The 19,203-nt window shown below is 42.5% G+C and overlaps 1 protein-coding gene across 1 annotated transcript in view; it reads left to right on the top strand.

The window, feature by feature from the left end:
* The window catches only part of LOC308109857 (uncharacterized protein), a 37,584-nt gene that overhangs the window by 16,531 nt on the left and 1,850 nt on the right, over nt 1–19,203 (top strand). Inside the window, exons 7-10 of the mRNA XM_080463668.1 lie at nt 5,356–5,529; nt 7,073–7,262; nt 13,404–13,477; nt 18,980–19,108. Coding sequence (XP_080319794.1) covers nt 5,356–5,529; nt 7,073–7,262; nt 13,404–13,477; nt 18,980–19,108 — 567 coding nt within the window. The remainder of the gene's footprint in view (nt 1–5,355; nt 5,530–7,072; nt 7,263–13,403; nt 13,478–18,979; nt 19,109–19,203) is intronic.

The raw sequence follows: 19,203 nt of genomic DNA on the forward strand, positions 1-19,203 counted from the left end.
TACACACTTAGCTCCATGCCGATACTGAATACCGATACAAGTACTTATCAAATGCCATTAAGCCGAGTTCACACTCCACATGTAAACGATATGCCAAGGTTATGCGTCGCCACAAACCACCTCTGCACAGCCTCTGTGTCGGCGCTACGCTCACCCCCTACAGCACTCACAGTCTACAGTACACATACGGCGTTTCGTCTATCTACGCAGCGGGCGATGTGTACTGTAGACCATAGGCCGAGGGACTGAACTCACCATTAATGAGTGTAACTCTTCAGAATATAGCGTGTAGCACGGCTCGGTGTAAAAACCTGAATCCACTGAGCAGCTAAACTACTGAGAGACATCGAACTGACTCTGCTGGTCCAAGTGCCTCTGGTGATGAAGTTGCTGATGTTGTACAAACTACCTTTCTCCTCCTCCTGATATTTTGGCAGAACATAAATCACAGTCACTCTCACTTCTGTCGTTCTCATTAATATTGAAGAATCTCCAAACTGTTGACATTCCTTGTGTTCTCTTGTCTACCTGCTGGAGACGTGGCTGAAATATGGTGTCATGTAATAATTGCCGGATTGTATCTGGTAGCTTTTACTACTATGAGTACTCTGTGCAGTGTCAAACCTGATATTGGTATCAGTGCATCTGTAGCATCTCTGATATCACCGCTCAGGTCTCAGTGTTGCGTTGTGTCTGCTACTCTGAAGATAGTTGTTTCAAAAAAATCTCTGTTTTCCTTGAACTTTTTATAATTTGCTCTGTGGTTTTGGCCTGACTGGAGCCTCTTGTGGGCTGGTTTTGGCAAAGTTTGACTCCCCTGCTTTATACATTAGTAATTCTTTCAAACAAACTCTTTTGAAAAAGTGAATTCCAGTGAAATCAGAAGCAGGAATATTGAAGGATTTATTGCAGCTGGTTTCAGATGCTATCCTGCTTTGTTCTGTTTGCACCAGAATATGTTTATAGATTATTTTTTAAGACAAAGAAATGGGGGATTTTCTGTATTGCGGCGCTGATGAATGCTCCGTGAATCCAGCATAGAGGGCTGTACCAGATCAGTGGAGGCACCGGCTCACAATCAGACCCCTGTTCCGTGATGTGCATCACCAGATTCCTGCCAGTGCAGGGCCACACTAACCACGTAAACAGTTGTTTAATGTCACGTTTTGGCTCTGAATTGCAGCTTTTCAGCAGAAAAAAGATATTGGCATAAACCAGCAGTAGATGAATGAATGAGTCTGTGAGGTCGCTAATAATCCAGAGATTCTAGAACCAGATGTGGAAAAAAACGGGTTTTTAATTCATCCAACCAGGGTTTAATGACTTTCAGATTGGCAGAGTTAATAAAACACCGTAATGAAGTCATTAGTGTTTCAAAGCCACCTAATCCTTCAATAACAAACAGAAGATGAGTGAGCATGTGAAGTCGGTGGTGGCTACTACCTCAGAGCAGAGAGGAGAGGAGAGCACACCAGATATAAACATGAAGTCTGACTTCCCCTCTGATTGCCATCTATTCCCAGGCTCCGATAAACAAATCTCAGCGAGGTAATAGAGGCTCAGCCTCAGACACCGGCTCCGGGTCAGATTTCAGGACTCCATTGTTGCTCCTCATTGTGATGCCGCCGTCTGGTTTTTATGTCTCACCGTGTCTGCAGGACGGCTCCAGAGCCGCACGACTCGAATCTAACACTGTACAGATGTGTGCGTGTGTGTGCGTGCGTGCGTGCGTGTGCGCGCCCATTGACTGACTGGCGATCTGTCCAGGGTGTATCCTGGCCTCGTCCATAGTGAGCTGGGATAGGCTCCAGCGCTCCGCGACCCTGAACAAGATAAGCGGGATACAAGATGAATGGTTGGATGGATGGATGGATGAAAAATGCCAAATTTATTACATTATGGGATTTATCACGTTGGAAAAAAGGCCTAAATAATTACACTGTGGGCTATAGTAAGTTGAAAAAGGTGACGCTATTAGCTGTTATAGGTTGTTAAATAGGCTTGAAATCATTTCAGTTCAGGAGTCACATGAAGCTTGATTTGATCTACTTTTACCAGTAAAACCCAAATGCAAATTTTTATGCTGAAGTTGTGAGCTCATAATCAAATTATACCATGACTGTGGAATACAGATTTTACTGCCGGACGATTATAATGTATCATATTTAAAGTTGAAAGTTAAACTACAAATAATGGTATTGATTGATTTTAAAGCTATAAATTGTGAAAAGTTTGATTTTAGGTCTTAAAATATTTTCCGACAACACTCCAGGGTAGAAACGCTCAGCTCCAAGGTATTGAAGTGAGTATTTGTTTGAACGTTACACCTGTGGAAGCAGCTGATTACAAATCAGCAGATTGGGAGCAGCTGGTGCTTCAGCAGAAGATAAACGCTGGAGGCTCTTTCTCTGCTGGCCTCTCTTCACGCTGCAGCTCTGTCAGGGACGGATGCGCCTCCTTTTGTTCTGTTTTTGCGCACCTGAACACAACATGCACCATTTACACTGATCCATCACTGCCACTTACGATAATACTGACACGCACATGTGCTTTTCATTTACATTAGTTTTTTTCCCAGTTGGAGATTTGGGTTAATTAAACAGATTTTGATTCCAATAACCAGTGTGGTTTCAATTTTTGCCATGGCCCTGAGCCTGGTCATGACAGAATGGGGGCTCGTCCTGTGTACTGGAGCATTAAGTTCTGGATGTAGTTTTGCCAGATTTATGTATCTGTTTCTAGTCGTCACCGCAGCAAACGCTTGTTTTTGCATTGATTTAGTTCCTTTTCACAGTTGACGGTAGGGAATACACTGGCTGTTGGACAGATGGTATGGGTTAAATGAATTATTTGGTGTAGATGTTTGGTTGGGTGTCTTCGTCTGTAAGACGGCAAATGTATTCTTGAGGCCAAGTCTTGGTAAGGAAAAGCAATTTCTGTGCATTTAAAGTAAATAGTGCAGATCGTTTCCCTGCTTTGCTGTAGTGTAATAACCTTTAAATAGAAAATTAAACGTTTTTCTTCGTTGTGGCGCAGACTATACATGATGAAAATGAGCAATTACTACAGAAAAGGACTACGATCTCAACATGAAGCCAATTTTAATGAAACCTGGTGCAAAATACAGTGAAATGTCCCAAGAAAAACTTGCAAACTTTTACAAACTCCCCTGACAGCACGGCTTTGAGATGAGCACGGTTTGATAGCAACCAGGTCGCGAGCTCTAATGTCAGCATCACTGATATCTCAGCTTGGGTCTCAGTGTTGTGTTTTGTCAAATACTCTTGAGATATTTGTTGGAAGAAAAAAAAATCTATATTTTATAAAATTTTTACTGTTTGCTTGTTGGATTGGTGGCCAGATTGGAGTCTGCAGGAAATGAATGGAAGCGGAAGCTTAATTGATTCCTCAGAGGGGAAATGACAATGTTAAAGCAGCTCATGACAAATATTACCAGAGTGAGAAAGAATAATGTTTCCAGTTTCAATATTTCAAGTGAAAACAGTGTATCACTAGAATTGGCTTTGTTTTAAGATTATTGTCATTTTAGGTCATAATTGTTACCTTCGCCAACGGACGTTGGGGAACATGTATAGTTACTGTTAGTATAGTTACCATTGCCCACTAAAGAAGAAATTGGAGCTGTTGTAGATGGTGTGTGTGTGTGTGTGTGTGTGTGTGTGTGTGTGTGTGTGTGTGTGTGTGTGTGTGTGTGTGTGTGTGTGTGTGTGTGTGTGTGTGTGTGTGTGTGTGTGTGTGTGTCACTCACAGTAAACTTGGACTTAACGCTTGCGTGGTGTTACTAATATTTTTGTCATGCTTCTGCAAAAGCTTTATTATTTATGACGCCATTATCAGAGGCTGCGCTGGCCTCGGCCTAATCTACTGACACATGCACATGCCAGACGACGTACAGTTTGGGCCGGCCGTGGCTTTGTCATCGGGACGTACAGTGTGTGTTTGTGGATTAGGGCTCAGAGTGCGATTTTATTGCAGGCAAACACAAGCATTAATACCTGCCAGTTATGATTAGGGTTCAGCTGTCGGTCAGCTGCTTCTCCTGGAACAAATGTCTTCTATGCAGCTGTCGTTTCAGTCCACCTCCTCACTGTCTGCGGAGTATTGATTCTGTGCGTGGGTGATTTGATCAGGTGATTGTGGCACACCATCTGCACCAAATAACACCCAATAGCTTTTCTTCTCCACAAGCAAAAATAGAAACAGATGGAAATGTAAAGGCTTAGAATTAGCACTGAAAAAAAATGAAACATTGTAAGGAAGTGTTAAAGCAGAACCAGGAGTGATATCTACAAATGTTCAGCATGCTTCTTCAAATGAATTTATGTTGTAACTTTGGTCAGATCTCCAATCTGGAATTGGAAAGCGCAGATACAAATGCTCGCGCTCCTGGTAGATAATCCATTTTTGTCAAAAAAAACACATCTTCAGAAAACATAATTTTACATCAATTCTTATAAATGAATAAAAAAACATTATCGTCAGAGTGTAAAAGCGTGTGTTGCGTTTTTTGTGTCCATTTAGACAACGGAGCTCGAAGTCACTGAAAACAGAACAATACACAGCAGCTCCCACGATGGAAACATTTGACAATGTTCTGACTCTGTCACCAAAACAACACTTTGTAGACAGTGGAAACTGCCCATGAGCACCACAGCCGCAGTAAATAGTTCTTCTGCACATGTGTGAGTAGCTGGACAGTAAGACCAATGTTTCCTCCACAGTGTCATGACTCCCCGTCCATATTCTCCTGGGACTTGGTAGTTTTTTTAGTTGACAGTCACCATAATAAGTTTAGTGCTTACTGTTCTCTGCACGCATGTGTGTGTGGTTTCATTACAAAAACAATGCTGTGTAAATGCAAAATTTTCCTGAAATGAAACACAAAAACAATGAGTTTTCACTTGAAACATCGTTGTATAAACAAGGTTTAAAGCAGAAGAAATTATGCTATGTGAAAAATTATGGTGCAGTGTGTAAAGCTGAAGTAATGCCACTGTGGTGCATTAGGTGGCAGTAGTGAGTCCAGACATGGAGTCATGACACTCTGTCGTTATTGTCCATCTACTGTACTGGCACATGTGCAGAAGAACTATTTACTACGACTGTGTTTCAGAACAGTGGCATTTTCCCATTTCCAGAGAGACGGAGCGTTTTCAAAAAGTAGCTTTTTCAGTGACTCCAAACACCATAGTCATCGAAACAGACACCAAAGTTTTGCTTTTTACATTGAAAATGTTGTGGGATAAATGGGGCCTTCGTCTAATACTTAAGATGTGAATAAACAAATTTAGGATTTGTTGCGTGACATTGTTCTGTGTGTGTTTCTGAATGCAGAGGTGGAGGCGGAGCCAGCCAGGCAGCCGGGCGAGCGCCCGTCCAAGCGGCGCTGCTTCTGGGAGTACCGGCGGTCCCGGGAGTCGGCCACGAAGAAGAAGCTGGGCGGCGACGTTCACTGGTCCCTGTCCTGGAGCTCCAGCACCCTGCCCAGCACACTGTACCGCCGAGAGGGTGAGGACACTGAGTTCACTCCCAGAATGCACCAGTGATTCAGGGAAGACGTCGTCAGCATGATAAATATCAGATCTGAAATCACCGAGGTGAAGCAGTAAGTGAGCGAGTGTATTGAGAGTGCTGCAGCCGAGCGCGTCCCATTTTCTCTCTCATGTGACATAAATCAGATCGGGACCCTCGGGCGTGTGCCCTACATGCAGCTTTCATGTCAAAATGGGAATTTTTTAACAATCCTCTGGTTAAATGAATCAAACGATGGGCACGGCTGCAGTCTGACAGCATGCTGCAGGAACACACCGTCCAATAATCTAATCCAGCAAAATTGTACATCACCTCCTCCTGTGGATATTTATTAAAGTAGTCTGACATTATAACTCATTCAATTAGAGATTAGAATATGAGATTAGAACTTATTAGACAAGACAATCCTGTTCTTTTAGAATCTGCACTCGTGTCATATCAGTGAGTGCATTAGTGTGGCTGTTGCATCAAAATAATTTACCAGTCAGGTTAGCATTGGAGAAGATTAATCCAATTCTCACAGTTCATATTCACGCATGTATACTTTCAATTCAGGCTTTATATATCAACATGTGCAGGTTTATGCCGAATGCACCTCAGTTAGTGATCCGACATGTAAAACCAATGTAGTTACCTTGTAAGTACTAATGCAAAGAATGGGCAAAGAAAATTTATTTTAAATTAGTGTAGCTTTTTTTGAGGCAAAGAAAAAGGTTGGTAAAAAAAAATGGAGAAAAAAGGGAAAAGAAAATTGCAAAAAGTAAAGAACGGAAAAAAAAGGGAAATATAAATTAAAACATGAAATAAAGGGAAAAGGAAAATAAAAACAAAAAATATAGCTTGTATATCTGAAACTCCTCTGATCGTGAGGCTAAAATAAACAAGATGTGTAAAATGACAAAGCAGAAAATCCATTGGGAATCTGGTCATTTTCAAAAAAAACTACAATATCTTGTGTTGTACAATATCTATTTTACTTCAACATTATTTCATACCTGGTGGCCACAGGACAGAAGTCAGAACCACAGACATCTAGGAAAACGGACCAAAAACAACAAAGTTACCGATCTTTCTTCTTCTTAGATGCTGCTGGGGCCAAGAGAAAGAGCACTGTTATTTAAAAGAGATTAATCTCAAAGTACAAAGACATTACCATCATCTGCACAAGTGTTCGTATTTAACTCCAAAATATTCCTGCATATGACATGCTCACCTGATACAAACACTTAGATAGATGATGTTAATGTCTAACAGTGCTCTTTCTCTTGCCCCTCGACACCAGTGGTGACGGCCATGTTTTGTTTTGTTTTTATATCCTAGTTTTCCCATCAACAGCAGACATTATTTTATAAAAAATGTAGTCATCTTTCCTTGATTTTTGGCTTTATTTCTACCTAACTAGAACGTTTAATAGCCCATTTTTGTGAAGTAATCGTGGGTGTTCACACGCTGATAAGAGGTTACTGACGGGAAGTTCCAGAGCTATCGACTTCATCTCATTGTTTTGTTTTTTTTTCAGGCAAAAAAGGGCGCCGCAAGGCTCGCAAGACAGACGCCAGCGACCTGACGCCGAACCCCCAGAAGCTCCACAACATTGGGGAGCAGCTTCAGAAGCTCAACGCCGCCATCGATGGCATGGGTCCCGTCAACGACCTGCCCGCTGTGGCCCGAGCCCGGTCCCGCAAGGAGAAGAACAAGCTGGCCTCGAGGTGAGACACATTCTTCACCATCAGAGCGCCAAAACCTTCTGGATCTGTCGGGAATGAGTAGAACTTTTCAGAGAATTTAAAGGTTTTTCCAGTCCCTCACAAGTTTCTCCTACTCTGAACTCTTTCTGCTGCTCTGTTTGTGTTTTCTGAGTAGTTTTGTATTTAGGGATGCACCGATACCAGCATCAGGTATCAGGTCCAATACTGCACGGGGTACCCGTACTTGTTAAATTTGACAACAAATTCTGATTTTGTCTCAGTCTTTTGAGTAACTTGCCATGTAGTTTTAGTCTTAGTTTAGTAATCTGAAACCTTTTTGGTCTTCGTCTTTAGTCGACAAAGTGTCATAAGAGTTTTCGTCGACTAAATCCACAGTGGACTTAGTGTTTCTCCAGAATATCCAGTGATTGGAAATATCCATCAATCTGTTATAGAATGGTGTTCAAGTTTCAATATGCAATACAGACACAGATTAAACAGTTGTATTACAAAACATGTATTATATTTTATTCTTAATGTCAAAAACATGACAATGGCAATTTCACAATAGATTATAACACACACACACACACACACACACACACACACACACACACACACACACACACACACACACACACACACACACACACACACACACACACACACACACACTTTGTCTTGTCATGTACTACATCCACGATAATAAAACACATTTGACTCAATTTGAGCACATTGAATATTTGAACTCATAGTAGTTCAGAGAGTGAATCTTCTAATCAATAGAGTTCAGAGGTAGTTTCTTATAGCTTCTATTTTATTCCAAGTTTAGCAGAAACACTGTGGTTTATTTAATAAAATAACCTCAGCGTGTATGTTTATCTTCACATGTATTTCTGGATGAGAAGTCTGTCAGTGAAGCTTCAGATCGCTGGAGTTTACCCCTGCGATTTCTGCTCCACACAGTTTGCAGAGTCTTCTTGTCCCTGTTGTCGTATGTGAAATGTGACCAGATGTCATTTCTGTAGTTTGTGACCTGCTGCTGCTGCTGCACTCAGTCCGGCTGCACGCCAACACATGTTCTTCTAGTGCTTAACGAGCTAAAGTGAAGTGAAACTGAAAGCAAAGCTGTGTAACTAAGACTGAAACTTTACACAACAAAATATAATGTGAACAATTTAACTGATGTGGAAACATCCTGCAAAATGTGTAAAGTTTAGAACGGCTCTTCAAAAAAAAAAAGTCTCCCCTACTTTCACATAGATCAACCTACCCTCTAAGATTCGCTCTGATTGGCTGTCTTCACAACTTGTCTCGCAATGAGAGCAGCTCTGATTGGATTTCCTGTTTCTTCGTCCGGCCCTAATGTTTTCATCTCTTTTTAAGTCGTGTCTTTTTAAAGTGTCAGTATTTCGTCTTCGTCCGTGAAAAATGTTAGTTGACTAATATTGTTCGTCATAGTCATAGTCAGCAAAATAAACACTGTCCTTGATGCAACCCGGCGAGTATCACATGGCGTCCTGTGTCAGCAGCAGGAAAACAAGAAAGAACAAACAATGTTAGCAACTCGGTATCGGCAAGAAGCTAAAGGTTAATGCTCGTACTTGTTCTTCAAAAAAAGTAGTATGAGTGCATCCTTGGTCGTAATATAAGTTACAACCTTAAAAAAAAAAAAAGGATACTAATAACAGTGTAATGTGTGGTCCAGAAAATATGGTACTTTTTCTTGTCACCATGAAAGAAAGAGGAAATAAGGAATTTACCAAATATGGCCTCTTGCCTGATAAATGTTCAATGTGTCATGGGCTAGTTGAACTTTTGAAGTAAAATTTCTGGAGGATTGCAGTGAGAAACATGTTTCTGTATACACTTTACAGAATACATTAAATACATTTGATGGGAAATCGGTGGTGTTTACAGCGCCTCACATTTTTGTTTTGACATGCCAGGAAGGATTTAATTTCATCAGAGTGTCCAGTACGAAGACCTTTGGAAACCAACCACTGAACAAACCAGAATAAGCTTTTTTTTGTATATATATATATATATATATATATACATTCACCTTATAAAGACGTGAAGGATTGTCCCTGAGAACCACAAGTGCTTTAGAAGCGGCTCTTCTGAAGGAGTTTACCTTGGACATTATTCTGATGGGACGGATGGAGGGAAAACAAGAGCGACAGAAGCAGGATGAAAGGTGAATGGAAGGAAATCAGGCAGGATCAAGGAGGCAGACGAGGAGCGAGATGAAGAGAGAAGGATGGGTCATAGAGAGTTCATCTGAGGAGGAGGCGGGGGGGGGGGGGGGGGGGGGGGGGGGATTCAGGACATTATTACAGGCAGTTTAAAGAGGAGGGGGACTCTGGGAATATCTTGTTATTCCAAACATATATTAAACACGACACAAACACACCATCCATTAGAAAGTTGGCATGGAGATGAAAGAAGTTGGACTGTGGACTGAAGCAGGCAGACCAGAGGAGGAAGTTTACTGTGAAGGGCAGCTCTTACTGTAATGTGACTGAGTTCATGCTTTCATTTGATATGCAGGAATTCCTTCTGTAAAGACTCTTCCTCTTTTGTGCAGTCACATTTGTGGCAGCCCGGGTCCGGGGTGAGCCGTGGGATTACTCTGACCGCCTCCGGACCTTCTCTTCTCTCCTCTTCATGTCTGAAACAACCTGCCTGCAGCGCTAGCACACAGGAAAACACTCCAGAGCAGCAGAGCCCACAGGTCGGCTGCTAATACACTTAACAATGGATAGGTTTGTGTCTTAGAGGCTGGCAAACGGAGGGACTTTCCATCGTGTTGGAATTCTCCACAAATACTGACATGTTCATCAGTGAGTGCATTAAACTACTGTAGGCAGTATTCGTACCAACAAAACCATTTCTGTTACCTTTTCCTCTTATAATCTAAATATTCCCTTTTAATAAAAGTTTCACGTTTACACAGCAACGTAGCAGGAAGGCTGAAAACGATGTAATTAGTATGCCAGGCCACAAGTTGGTGCTGTTGTTTGTTTTTCACACACACAATGGGAGTACACGGACATTTGTATGGACAGACGACAGATTTAGATTGCTATTACGGTGACTCTCAACTGTAAACTCCCAAGTCCCGTGCCTTTGATACAAAGCTTGTAATAAATGGACACATTTTATTGTATAATTGTGCCATTGTTGCGCTACTCAAACACAGAAGTGACCCTAAAGTGAGATCAGTTTCATCCCAGACAGACGATTCCCAGTTAGACGATTCCCATTTAGACGACTTATAAGTGAATTATTTGTGACATTTCAGTGACCTAGTAATGTATTTTTACACATAACGACACATAGTTCCTTTGAAAAAGTGGCTCAACATTTGTTTCAAATCTCAGCAGGGAAAGAAAAAAAAAAAGTATGTCGGACTTTATGTATATAAAGTCGCTCAACAATGGCCGCCTCCCCGCCTGCAGCGGTGAACGGACAACTCGTCCACGGACAGCTGTGGTTAACTGCGCTGTGAAGCTCGCCTCTGCTAATTCACTTTTATAATTATCATCAACATTGTGGTGGGGTTCGCTCCCGTTCAAAGAACAACCACCGTAATTCCAAATGGCAAGTCGACTTTTTCCTTTTATTGCCCCAAACAGTGCCAGTGCTCGATATTTACAGTGACAAAAAATATTTACAATAAGAACAAAAAAACATAACCATGATCCCAGCTCTTCCTTTAGCTGGGTGGGTTTGAAAAAACAGGTCTATTCGAGTCGTGTTGCTCTACAGTGCAACTTCCAGTAATGACTCCCGTATGCAGCTTTGCCTACGGCTCTTATACCGTTATGCCCCTCCCAGGGGTGTGATTGAGTCCTCTGCACCAATCATAATTTAATAACACCAATAATAATAACATCCTATTTTTAGGACACTTCATTTTTCCATTTAAATGAACAAAAACATTCTCCAAATAAAGTCACGACATACTTCCCTTTATAAACAAAAATTAATAATTAAACCAAACACCAAACGATCACATGACCCTAAAGTCCCGCTCAGGCTTCGTTATAAACCCGGGGGTTAACTCCACCCCCGTCTTGCCTGTCACCAGGCGTCATGTCACCGGTAAGTGTTGTGTGTGTGTGTGTGAGGATGTTTGAATGTATGCGCAGGTAAAACATAGCCAGTCCAAGTGTGCACCCCTGGCTGACTATACTAACAGGTGGGGAACGAAAGATGAATTCAGTGAATGATGTCATGCGAAATACGGAGGGGAATGAGGAAATGAGTGTGGCGTGTATCGTGGTGTGCCGTCTGCTACGCAGGGTGTGTGTGTGTGTATGCGTTCGGGTGTCACTGCGCGTTCACTGACTGAGGGTCTCCGCTGCCTGCGTAACAGCAGGGCGAGTGCGGGTGAGTGCGGGCGAGTGCGGGCGAGCGCGGGCTTGTGTGTTTGTTGCCCCGTTGCTGATGGAGCCGCTCCATCACAAACATATTATTTCCCCCATATTTCCACACCATAACTCAGATATGGAAGAATGATGGAGTTTATATAATAAGTTGAGTGAATTTTGATCTAATACTGATCGGATTTTACACATTATGCCAATATTGTTTGCTAATTTTGACTTCAGGATATTTTCGTTGAATTTTAAGTGTCCATTTTCACGAAAACATGCTTGGAGTCACTGAAAATGCTACTTTTTGAAAACGCTCCATCTTTGTGGAAATGGGGGTAAAACTCTATATTTCTGAAACGCTGCGACTCTTCATGCACACCATGGCTGTAGTGAATAGTTCTTCTGCACATGCTCAGTAGCTAGATAATAACAACAATGTTTGCCTGCAGAGTGTCATGACTCCCCCAGTCCATATTCTTCTGGGACTTGGTAGTTTTATAGGAATGTCTGTGTACTCTCATTGGTAATGTTTATAGTGTATTGTTCTCTGCACGTGTGTGTGTGTGTGTGTGTGTGTGTGTGTGTGTGTGTGTGTGTGTGTGTGTGTGTGTGTGTGTGTGTGTGTGTGTGTGTGTGTGTGTGTGTGTGTGTGTGGTTTCATTACAAAAACAAACAACAGCACCAACTTGTGGCCTGCCATTCTAACTACATATTTTTCAGTGTAAACGGACATTGTTTTCAAAGCATTACAGCATTACCGTCTATACGCGAAACTTTACTGAAACGAAAATGCAAACTCAGTGCGTTTTCACTTGAAACGTTGTTGTGTCACCTGGACCTTAATCAAGCTTTTTTTCCAACTGGGGTCATCTGACATGATGCAAATGTAGTTGCTCCTGTTAAAAAGTAACTTAATGAAATAATAATTGACCATAAATAAATCATGAAGAAGGCTGTTTTTCTCTCTATCATGTGCGGTGACAAGATAAAGCTTCACATCTTGCAAACATTTCCACGTACGTTAAAGACGAGCGGCTGCCGCCTCGTACCAAACTGAAGCTTTTGACTCTCACCTCTCTGGCAGCCACTGGCTCCATTTCATTCAGCGTGCCCAATTAAATCAATTTGCAGCTGTAGGTAATCCATCACTCTGAAAAGCACGACTTCCATGGGACTATTTTGGGATTTGCATCGAGCGCAGGGCCCATTTCAGAAGCTCTGCGTCTGTGATTGCATTTACAAATATGAAAACCTGTGTTACATCTGAATGTAGAAGGTCTTCCCTGGTCCTGCAGTCATTAGCAACAGATATATATATGTTAGAAATATTAAATCCTGTCTGAGGCATCAGCACATGAAGTGCTGAGAAAAAAAATTTGTTGAGCACTACTGACCTGCGAGTATTTAGTTTCCTTGAGTTTCATGTATCTGATTCGCAGCTGCAGGAAAAAAGAAAGCCCCAGTGAGAGGCGTTAATATTTAACAGGCATTGATCGCAGTATTCTTTTTTCCCTTTCGACGCCAAATATTGTGAAACCAAACAGGCCGCATCTTTCCCGTGTCACAGTGTCAAATGTTTCTTCTGTGAACGGAGTGATGTTTCTCTCGGTCGATCTTTACTCCCCCCCAAACCCCCCCCCTCCACTCATCATTCTCCAGCTGCTCGCGCTGTGAGCCAGCAGCCGCAGTAACAGGATCATGCCGAGATCAACGGGAATATTAGAGCAGAGTTTCCTGTTCCAGAGAATGACGGTGTTTTATTTTCTGGTGTTTTCAGGGCCTGCCGGCTGAAGAAGAAGGCCCAGCACGAAGCCAACAAGATCAAGCTGTGGGGGCTCAACCAGGAGTACGGTCAGTACTGGAACCGCAGCTCAGCCCTGTTCTGAAGGAAACAGCGCCGTCATTGTGTCTTATCAACAGTGTTTTCTGCGGCAGGTGCATTGCACAGTACTGCTGCTTTAAAAGGGGCTGCTCTCTTTTCTCTGCCCTCGATATACAGAGCATCCGGAAAGTATTCACCGCGCTTCACTTTTTCCATTCCAAAGTGGATTGAATTCATTTTTTCCCCTCAAACATCTGCACACAATACCTCATAATGAGAACATGAGAAGAAGCCACATGCACAGAAGTCTTTACAGCCTTTGTTGACGCACCTTTGGCATTCATTTCAGTCTCCAGTCTTTTTGAATATGATGCCACGGGCTTGGTACACGTACTGTATCTTTTGACAGTTTGGCTCCTTCCTCTTTGCAGAACTTCTCAAGCTCAGTGCACAGGCATTTGTAAGTCTCTCCAGAGATACTCAATCAGATGTAGGTGTGAGCCCTGGCTGCTGGGCCACTCAAGGACCTTCACAAGGTTCTCCTGAAGCTCCCTTTGATATCTTGGCTGTGTGCTTCAGGCCGTCCTGCTGAAAGTTGAACGGTCGCGCCAGTCTGAGGTCCAGACCAGTCTGTACATGTAGTTTCTGTACATCACTGCATTCACCTTTCCTCTATCCTGACTCGTCTCTCCACAGCATGATGCTGGCACTGCCATGCTTCACTCTAGGGATGGAATTGGCTTGGTGAAGCATGATGTTGTGTCCACCATTCTTGACTGTTGGGATGGTATTGGATTGGTGATGCATGATGCTGCCTCCACCATGCTTCACTGTAGGAATAGTATGTGCTTGGTGAAACATGATGCTGCCAGCTCCATGCCAATATGGGACATTCCCAAAATCCTCCGACTCTGTTTCCGGGGAAACGGGGGGTGGGGGGGCTTTTTGGAAATGCTCTGTACATTGATACTGCGCATACACACCGTGGCCAGTGACAGTCCAACTTGGTTGTCTGTCTAGGCCTGGGAGATATGTCGATTTTTTTAGATTGATACAAGTTTTTTGTTGCAGTCGATTTGAGAAAAACGAAATTGCTACGGCGCACTTTTTGCCCCCGCGATCTCCCGTAGCTCCCCCCTCCCCCTTGTTTCTCTCACAGAAATGCACACAGAAATGCACACAGAAATGCACACACAGCAACAAGATCGCTACTGCTAACGAGAGCGAGATGTTTGTTCCCGAAAAAAGAATAACATCGTCAGTTGTCTGGAAGTGACAGACATGCAACAAGTGAGTGCACACTGCAAGGTTTGTCTGAAGCCCGTTGCTTCAAAAGGCAGCAGCACAACAAACTTATTCCAATATTTAAAACTTGTTTTGAGACATCTGTGTCATTTGGACTTTTTGTTTTCTTTTAAAAGTAGGGGAAAACAAATCAGAAAAAATAGGAAATCACATTTTTTCCATATGGCCCAGCGTTAAGTCTGTCCATACAAATGTCTGTGCACTTCCATTGTTAATCTATTGTTTTCTGCTGCATGTGTGTCGCTACATTACAAAAACAACAAACAGCACCAACTCATGGCTTGGCAGGCTGACTACATTGTTTTTATCGTTTCTGCCATTTCAGTGAAAACGGACATCGTTTTCAAAATGTTCCCATGTAAATACAAAACTTTTCTGAAACAAAAACACAGAAATTATGTGTTTTCACTGAAGACGTTGTCGTGTAAACAAGGCCTCAATGGTAACAGAAAGCACCTCAGCTCAATTTTGATCTTCAGGTAATGGTTGTGAATACTTCTGTACCTGTATCTTCTTTTAAAAATACATAAAAAAAAAGTATATTCACATTGTCATTATTCGATATCATGCGTCCCTGCACAGTGTTGTGCGTAAATACCAAACATGGCCTAAATGCCTAATAATGATGTTGGAGCATGTGCCTGTAGGTGGAAGGATAAAGGATATAGACAAACTCTTTCATTCAGGAAGTGAAGGAACTGAGGGGAGAGTTAAAGGTTGAAAGCAACATTAGGATATTTTTACTGTAACTGATGACAATCCCACCTTTACATGATGGGGGAAACTGAATATCTTCATAAGATGGCTCTCTTCATTAAGTAGTGCATGTATTTCTATGACCAAAAGAAAGAGCAGGGTGCTCGAAGGAAAAGCTGTCTCTGACAGAGTTGTGGATTTGTGGTTTCTCCTGGACGTTCCGTACATTTATGTTGGCTAATAACTGTAGATTTTAGGGTCTGGATGTTGTTTGCTTCTCCATACCAGCTGATATACAGATCATTCATCAGGACTTGAAGCTTTTCCTCAGGAATACGCAGAGATTTCCAACTTGTGTCTTGTTTCATTAAGAAGTTATAGTGTTTTTTAAATCGTTGGAAAAGTGGTCAAGCCGACACTTCCCCAGCGCCGTTGGGCATAAAGAATAAAGCATAAATCAAAAGAAATTACTTAGAAATCAGATTTGAAGATGTTCTGTTTAAGAAACCAGATTATTGCAGAAAGTGGTAACAGGACCACCGAGGAGTGCGTAAACACGCTGATCCAGGGAAAACCTGTGAGGTGCGACTTCTCCTCCAGTCTAATAATCAACGCCTCCACTCTGCCAAGTTTTTCACACCAAGCCAGGAGGCTGCCTTCTCTTCCTCCTCCTTCTCGTCATCCCCCTCCTCCTCCTCTTTAATTCAACCTCTTTTCATTCCAGCCCAGCCAGCATCCAACTGCCTTTTGTCCCTTTCTTCTCTGAATTCTTCAGCATTCCAGTCATTCCTAATCCTGAACCGGCATTTCAGTGCAGAGGCTTTACTTGTGGCTCCCCACAACTTTTTTTGTCCCTCTGGCAGAGCTCCAAAACACACAAGGCTCAACCTCACACATTCCCCTGCTTCTTCCACCTCCTCCTATGACTCCTTTTTTTTAATGCGATCCTCTGTTGGGCCGCCTCTCTCTCTCTCTCTCTCTCTCTCTCTCTCTCTCTCTCTCTCTCTCTCTCTCTCTCTCTGCATCGCCGTACTTTACATTCATACAAAACACATTTTTACATTAAACACAAAACTTCCAGAAAGTGGAGGTTTGGAGCCATGCCAGTGCTGGGAAACTTCCAGACGAGTGTGTGTGTGTGTGCGTGAATTGTAGAAACTTGTGTATGTGTGTGAGGGGTGGTCAGACCCCCTGTGGTGCGCCGCCCACACACACACCTCCTGCTGAGACGGACGCCGTACAAAAGAGGATTCTCATCAGTTTAGAGTATAATGTACGCTGGCAGGAGAGCTGTCAAGGTCACATGACCTGAGAGGAGGAGAAGGAGGGCAAGGGGGTGGAGGTGGAGGTGGAGGTGGAGGAGCCTCTGAACATGAGATAAAGAACTGAACATGAGATAAAGTAAACCAACTAAACATTTTCCTTTAATTTTTCACAGTGGTTGGTCCAATGTCTGGTCCGTCAATGATTTCCGGCCCTGTTTACAAATAACGTTTGTTGCTGTTTAAACGAGAAACTTTTCTCGAATGCAAAAATGATGCGTTTTCACTTTGTCACGGCCTTAAGGCTCCAACAAACAGCCCGATTTTTGGTCGTCTGAGACGAAAAACTGATTGAGGGGGTGGGGCCTATCCCAGCAGACACTGCAGAGCGCTACGATAAACCCGAGACTATGTTGACCAGATTTTGAAGTCCATAAAAAGACATTTGGCCAAGCATGTAGTCAAATATATTCAAAGTATTCCCCCTACAAATGGATTGAAAAGTCTGATATTTAACAAGATATATCTCTATATTCAAAGACAAATTAAAGTTTCTCAGAGGTTATTCAACAAGCTTTATAAGGCTCATAGATAAATTAATGTAATAAACACAAATTAGAAATAAACGTCAATTAGCAAATTTCTTTTCACTTCCACTGAAAAGCAGGACTTGTTCTTCAGCATTTTGTAGACAGATTGACCATAATGCTGCTTCAATATTTGTCGGATATTATATTGTCTCCAAGTATTTGTGAACACACACAGCAGCCTGTTGAGGATTACAGCACACAGCGAAGTACTGGCTCATTTCAAATGCATGAAGTACCTTAAAGAAACCATGAATTTCATCAATTCAGGATTTAATAATAAAAAAATAAAAAAAAAACAGACGGGATGTGAAAAATGACATGACCGATGTTTAGTCAGAATATTCAGGCTAATTCTAGTTCTTAATTTACTTAAATAAATCTGAATTATTTTAATTTATGAAGATTAATCAAGAATATGTTTTTATTGGTCTGTTCAGTCTGCAATCTGATGTCAGGTGAGCTTCTGTTGCAACCTTTTCTGGTGTTTCGTGGTTCATGAGTGGAAAGGGAGCAAATGAAAACTGCTACAGTAAAGCACGGTGGAGGGATCATCATGACTTTGGGCTGTTTTGCTGCATCACAGTCCAAACCATGGTCTGAGTCAACCGAACACAGGCGCTGTGGACTTATTTCAGAGGACCACACACAGCAGACACCCTGAGAATAGATTTGAACTGAAGCAGTTCTGTAATGGAAATGGTCCAGAACTCCTCCTCCTCTGATCAGCAGCTTCTTGAAGAGCCACGCTGAAGTTATTGTTGCCAAAGGAGGATGGAGCAGCCATTAAATGTAGTGTTCAGTCAATGTTTACAGCAGCGCTGGGAACGTTTAATGGCTGAGTTCAATAAAGATGTGAATTGGCTGCGTGGTTATGACGGCTGTGGCTCGGTTGGTAGAGCGGTCGTCTCCCAATCCAAGGTTGCTGGTTTGATTCCCATGTCCACATGTCGCCTCCATTGGTGTGTGGGTGTGATGGGTGAATGTGATTAACATTGTGAAGCACTTTGGTGGACTGCTTACGTGGTGGAAAAGCGCTATATAAGTTAAATCCATTTAACATATTAGATGGAGCATTCTTTTCACAAGTCGTAGACAATGGAGCAGATTTGCAGGAAACCCAAGAAATCCAGAAAGAATTTTCATACTTCCTTTTTTTTCTGCCCCTGAACGTTGCATGTCTTGATGATTGCAGAAACACACAACCACAGGAGTGGTTGATTTTAGTTTACAGTTTGTAGGATTTGTAAAGTCGGAAACGAACACTGCTGACAGATCGAAGTCAGAAACACTTTGTGGGTTTGGGTGAAGAAAACTTTTTGAGCAGCTCGGCCGGGGCAGTCAGGGGTTAATGGTCTTGCCTGGAGATGTAATGTCGGCAACAAGGGAAGGATGAGTCACAAGCCTGCTCGGCTGACCTTTTGGCCACCGCCGCCTGTTCTCCCTCTCACCCCGCTCAGTTTGAACTTGAAACCTAATTTTAGGCACTTCAAAACAAACATCTTTGTTCCCGCATCCAAAACAGCCGTCAGCTTCAAAATCTGGCCCCAAGTCTCAAGAAGGCTGGATTTAGCATTGTGTTGGCACAGATTTCAAAAGTTGTCCTGTTTTTTTTTTTGTTTTTTTTTTTTTTTTTTTTTAATGGCACAACAGCACATTCAGTCTGCTTTTTCTAATACAGAAAACCTGTTGGGAGCTCTGCTGCGGATAAAAGAGGTGATCAGACGGCGAGTGGAGAGCAGTGAGGAGGAGGACACTGAGGAGCGGGGGATGACCCAGCGCCTAGAAGACATCCTCCGAGAGTCCAGTGGTGAGACAGGAACACACTTGATCTAGGAAGACACCGATACTGGATCAGGTATCAGGTCCGATACTGCACGGGGTACTTGTACTTGTAAAAAGATC

The sequence above is a fragment of the Lipophrys pholis genome (genome assembly GCF_963383615.2).
Source record: "Lipophrys pholis genome assembly, chromosome: 5".
Classification (NCBI taxonomy): domain Eukaryota; kingdom Metazoa; phylum Chordata; class Actinopteri; order Blenniiformes; family Blenniidae; genus Lipophrys; species Lipophrys pholis.